Source organism: Gallinula chloropus (assembly GCF_964237585.1).
Source record: "Gallinula chloropus genome assembly, chromosome: 7".
In the NCBI taxonomy this organism is placed as follows: Eukaryota; Metazoa; Chordata; class Aves; order Gruiformes; family Rallidae; genus Gallinula; species Gallinula chloropus.
Window position 1 is genome coordinate 21534395 of NC_140092.1, and position 5659 is coordinate 21540053.

Here is a 5659-nt window from a genome sequence, read left to right on the forward strand (position 1 = left end):
AGTGAGGATGAAACTGGCCCAAGGAAGAGAGAAGCAACAGAGGCTGAGTTAATTTAAAGGAGGAAATGACCCACCTGAAGCGTGTGTGAATAAAAACCAGGCAGGCCCAGGTAGAGATGAGAAGGGTGTTAGCAGGCAGGAGGATCTGCTGTGTGTCCTGTGGTGATGCAGGATGTCTGGAGGGGATGCAGCTGGAGTTACTGGTGGCTGCCTTGGGACACAGGGCTCGGCGTGTGCGCTCCTTGCTGAACAGATCCCGCTCAGAGCTGCTCTGTGGAGTCACAGGGTGGGGAGTTGAAGCCCCAAATCAGTGAGCATAGCTCTGGCTTCTCCTTGGCATGGTGGCAGCGATCCAGGACTGTGCGTGGCTTTGGCAGCCGGAGCTCCTGCTGCATCACGTGGCCGGCGGCTGCTGCTACCGCTCTGCGTGGTGGGAGCAGCTCTGGAGCCTGGCCTGCAGCCAGACAGAGCTTTTATTAAGGGAATATTCTGTGTGTAAGGTCAGCTGCAGCCCAGTTCACTTAAGGGGGATGTGTGTGATAAATCTGTGCAGTGGTTTATCCTGAGCCAGGCCCAAGAGCCTGCCAGAAGCATCCAAACTCCTGCCTACGGGCAGAAGCGATAGGTACCACCTTCTGGGAGCTGCCAGGCTGCAGGGGCAGCTCCAGGGTCACATCTGCCAAGGTGCAGGGTAGGAGCTGCCCTTGAGTGGGTGCATGGAGGGGGGGGATCATTCCTCTGTGGTTGCTGGTGGTGAGAGGGTTGTGCAGCTCACAGCTTTTGTGAGGAGGGACTTGTTTCCAAGGGCTTGGTCAGCCTTCTGGAGGTGAGTTGCCTTTGGCAGAGCTCTGTGCCTATGTGGGTGTTTCCCAGAGCTCAGAGCAAGAGGCTTGAGGTGCAGACTTGGTGCTGGAGGTAAAATCTCCTGGGCCAATTGAGTTGATGTCTGTTTTAAAGTGCAGCAGAGGGAAGAAAGCAGCTCCTCTGTAGGCAGTGACAGCTACATCTCAACCCTGCTGTGTATCAGACTGTTATCCATGCAATGGCCCATGCAGGTGTTTCAGATGGAGCAGTTCTGGGAGGCAGGGGTGAGCAATGCATGTAGCTTAACCAAATCAAGGCTTTTTAGCCTCCAAAAATACCAGGGGTTTATAAAAGGTGAGGTCATATATACACATACAGCAGCTTGTGATAATCTGAGCTTCTGCTCCTACAGAAGCATCCCATGCCCTGAGAAGAGTCTCTCCTGGAGCACAGCAGTGTTATGTCTTCCCATGGTGGCTTGGTCCCTGTAGTGGTTGGGGGAGATCTTCAAGGGCATAGCAGGCTCTGGTCCAGCTGCTTCTGCTGTAGCATGTGGCATAGAATCACAGAATCCCAGACTGGTCTGGGTTGGAAGGGACCCCAAGGAGCACAGAGCTCCAACCCCCTGCCACAGGCAGGGACACCAACCTCCAGGCCTGGAGCTACACAAGGTTGCCCAGGGCCCCAGCCAACCTGGCCTTGAACACCCCCAGACACGGGACACCCACCCCCTCTCTGGGCAGCCTGTCCTGCTGTGTCCATAAATCATACCTCTAAGCTTGAGGGACTTTGGAAGCCAGGTTTTTTGGGCTGGTGCAGCATTTATCTGACAAAAGTCCTACTAAGTGTCTCTAACACTAACTTGCTCTTCTCATCTTCCAGAGTATTAGACTATTTTCCCCACAACCAAGCCATGGCTGTGGATGTAGCAATGCAGCTGTACCTGTGCTCCTCACCCTTAAGGAGAGAGAAATGTGCCTGCAAAATTGCTCCAAAAGCCAGCAAGCCCTTGCGGCCGTGCATCCAGCTGAGCGGCAAGCCAGCGCTGACCGGCTCGGAAGAGGCACCCAACTCCTTCACACACCCCAAAGTGAAGAAGAAGGTGTCGTTTGCTGACAGCAGAGGCTTTGCTCTGACCATGGTGAAGGTGTTCTCAGAGTTTGATGACCCTCTGGATATTCCTTTCAACATCACGGAGCTGATTGACAACATCGTGGGGCTGACGACGGTGGAGAGGGACAGCTTTGTCCTGGATTTTGTTCAGCCTTCTGTGGACTACCTGGACTTCAGGAACCGCCTCCAGGCCGACTGTGTCTGCCTAGAACACTGTATGCTGAAGGAGAGATCGGTGGTGGGGACGGTGAAGGTGAGGAACCTGGCTTTTGAAAAAACTGTGAAGATCAGGATGACGTTTGACACCTGGAAGAACTTCTTGGATTACCCCTGCCAGTATATCAAGGATACCTATGGAGGCTCAGACAGGGACACCTTTTCCTTTGACATCAGCTTGCCTGAGGGAATCCAGTCCCATGAGAGAGTGGAGTTTGCCATCTCCTTTGAGTGCAACGGGAAGGTGTACTGGGACAGCAACAAGGGCATGAATTACAGGATCATACGCTCAGAACTCAAGTCTGCCCAGGAAGCTGCCCGTGGCCCACAGAGCCCTGACTTTGGCAGTGCCTTTGACCAATTTGGGAGCCCTCGGTGCTCCTATGGCCTCTTTCCAGAGTGGCCCAGCTATTCGGGCTACGAGAAGCTGGGGCCTTATTATTGACCCAGGGACAAAGTCCTGATTGACTAACTGTTGCTGGCGTGTCTGCAGGCCTGGGAGCTGGTCTGAACATGAGTGGGGAAAGATGTGGGGGAGAAAACACCCCATACAGCTCCATGTAGCTCTGCATAAGCTTCCCAGCAAAACCAGGTGTGCCATGCTGTGCTGGCAGTGGGCTTAGAGGCCAGGGAAGCACCTCTACCATCAATAAGGGGCTCCTTTCCCTGCCTCAGTTCAGATAACTGGCTTTTTGGATGCTCAAAGGACCAGTGTGTCTTCAGTGCTGCTACTCCTTCCTCTCCTGTAAAGCTGCTAGTCTCCAGGGAAACACTACAGTGCCTGTAGCATCTGTCTGAGCTGCGTAGTTTGCATCACTTGCCTGGGGGTAAAAGGCTTTTTCCATGTAGGATCGCTCTCTTTGCAGGCTCTGCAGGGCTCTCCTGGCAAAGCTGCCCTGTGCTGGGCAGGAAACAGAGCAGTTGCCTCATGGGGAAGTGTCTTCTCCTTGCCTTCACCTTTGTAGCATGAGGTCTTTCCTCCCAGAGGCAGAAAAGGGTGTCTTGAGAGAGAAAAAAGGAAGCGTGACCCTGCCGTATTAGGAGGCGACGTACGTGCCCGTGGGAGGGGATCTGATGTGCTGACTCACCAGTTGTTTTTATCAGCTGATCTTGAGAAAAAGCCCTTTCATAAAGCCTTGGTGTTACCAAAAATAGAGATTCAGCTGGAGCTGTGAGGTGCTTGTAGCACGGCTGTGGGTTGAGAGACTCGACTGCTGCCCTCACAACCCTCCTGTTTCTTTCATCACAAGGGATCAAGGATGCGTGTTGCCCTTGGTGGGGATGTTTGCAGTCTGCTGTTGGCTGTGCTAGGCCTTGTAAACACAGTTCTTCCTCCTCTGGTCTGCAAAATGGGGGTTTGTCCAGCCCCAAGTGCTGTGTGGGAAGCTGTGCTGGGGTGTTACAGGACACCCCAAATCCCAAGTGGACACACAGCTACTCTTTGCTGTGTCCTGTTGTAAGAAGGTGACTGTGTTATACCCACTGTGGTGGAGTCTCTTGGCTGAGAGAGGTGGTTTGCTGTGCAATCCCAGCAATGCTCTGGGATAAACAGGCTTGGGAAGTGGTGTTGCTTTAAAAGGATCTCCCAAAGGCTTGTCATTCCGTGCTTGGCAGCTCATGGAGCAGCACCGTGCCTGTGTGAGGATGCTGTGGCCATACCAGCTGCACCTCAACATGCTGGGCTTCCCTTGCTGATGCAGCAGCAGCTGCCACTTCAACCTGTAAATGGCCAAACTTTGACATCTCCAGCTCACCCTACATGGGATTTGGGGTTATCCCAACACCACCCTGGGTCTGAAACACATTGCCAATGCTCACCATCCCTGTCTTCAGAGGTGGCTTGTCTTCTGTGCTGAGGTGGGCAGCCTGTGTGGTGCCAGCCAGCCTCACCAAGCTGCTCACACAAGCTGAGTAGCTCAGTCCCTCAGCTTGAATACTTTGTAGGAATAGAGGTCAAGGGACTCTTACTCTTCCTAGTACATAAGCTTTACTTAACTTCCTGGGTGCCTCTAGCAGCCCATGTTGGGGCTGAAGGGAAGCAATGGGCTAGACTGCTTTTTAAACCCAGCTTTTAATTCTGGAGACTACTGCATTGAGATACTTAGGAGCTGTTTTACCCTAACCTAGGAAGGGTGTTGGATGGTGAAAGGGATGAGAAGAGCTTGCAGGAGGAATAGCTAGCCTTCAACTGCTGCCTTTCCCAAACCCCAGCATCAATGCCTGTCATCACTGTGCTTCAGCACTTACTCCAGGTGGTAAATCTACTTACTAGCCCAGAGCTCCTCAGGCTTGGCTCCCCTCTTGGAGCAGCTTCCCAAAACAGCCTTTAGAACCTGCATCTGGTCTCTCCTGAAGGGACTGCTGCCTAGTTTGGCTTGAACCTGGCTTTAAGCTTAAAGTAAGTCTGAGTGACACTGATTTCTTGGGTTGTTTTTTTTTTTGTTTGTTTTTTAATGTAGTGTATGGTGTTAAAGCTGTAAGACTCTGCCTGTAGCAAAGCCACGTCCTCCTGGCATGCTGTCATGCCTCTGGAGAGCTGTCTGTGGGCTGGATCAAGGCATGTGTGTCTGGGATGCTGTGGATGGTGGCATCTCCTCGTGGGCCCTGCTTGTTTGCAGGCTGTGGGTGGATGTGCTTGAGGAGAATGTGGAAGATGAGCTAGAAGGGCAATGCCATGGGTGAAAGCTAGGCTGGGTACTGACTACTTGCCCAATAGTGGTTTAATAATACTACTTGTGGCCTTTCCCCTTTCCCTTTTCCCCTCTTTTTTCCATTGCTAATGTGAACATAGGAGTGGGGGGTCCTTTCTCCTCCCTCTCTGTGCCTGGAAGTGCCTTGTGGGGTGTTCTGCATGTTTGTTTTTAAAAGGTATTTTTGTACACGACATCCAAGTGGAAAATGCACTTTACAATTGCCATGTGATGCCTCTTTTAAAGACTGATGGGTCTGGTTTTAGCTGATTGTTAAAATAAAGGTGGAACAAAAGGTTGGCTGTGCACCTTGTCGTCATCTTTAAACACCCGTGGGGCTGGGGAGGGGACTTGGACCTGGGACCAGCCTGTTGGCAGGGAGGAGCAAGTATCTGCAGTGCCTGGTCCTTGGAAGAGGAAAGAGCTGCCTGGAAGAGAGAGGAGCTGCCTATTCCTGCCAGCACAAACGCTTCCAGATTCTCTGTGGCCATGGAAAAGAGAGGACCCAGCCCCTTTGCTCTGAAGTTTCTCCACTAACCACCACCTTCCTGAGCTGCTGGTGGCTCTTCCCCTGCTTGCAGTGCCCAGAACGGCCTTTTCAGGTTTTTCTGCATTGATTTCAGGGCTGTCTCTGTCCTTCCCTCACCTGCCTTGATCTGGGACACATGGCTTCTCCTCCCCCTTGGGACCTGATGGACACAAGGAGCAGGGGAGGAGTGTCAGGCTTTTTGGCTTTTTTCCTCCCAGTACCAGGATCAAGTGAAAGTTCAACCCTTTTCCACCTCACAGGTGGTGTCACAGGGATAAAAAGCACTGGCAGGGAACTTGTCCCTTCC

The 5659-nt window shown here is 52.5% G+C and overlaps 1 protein-coding gene across 1 annotated transcript; it reads left to right on the plus strand.

Annotated features, from left to right (window-relative positions):
• Window positions 1-1690: 1690 nt before the first annotated feature.
• PPP1R3B (protein phosphatase 1 regulatory subunit 3B) lies at window positions 1691-2578 on the plus strand (the record flags this gene model as incomplete). Its single annotated transcript, XM_084266856.1, has 1 exon — window positions 1691-2578. Exon 1 carries the CDS (start codon window positions 1718-1720, stop codon window positions 2576-2578), a length of 861 nt encoding a protein of 286 aa, XP_084122982.1. The 5' UTR covers window positions 1691-1717.
• Between the last annotated feature and the right edge of the window lie 3081 nt (window positions 2579-5659).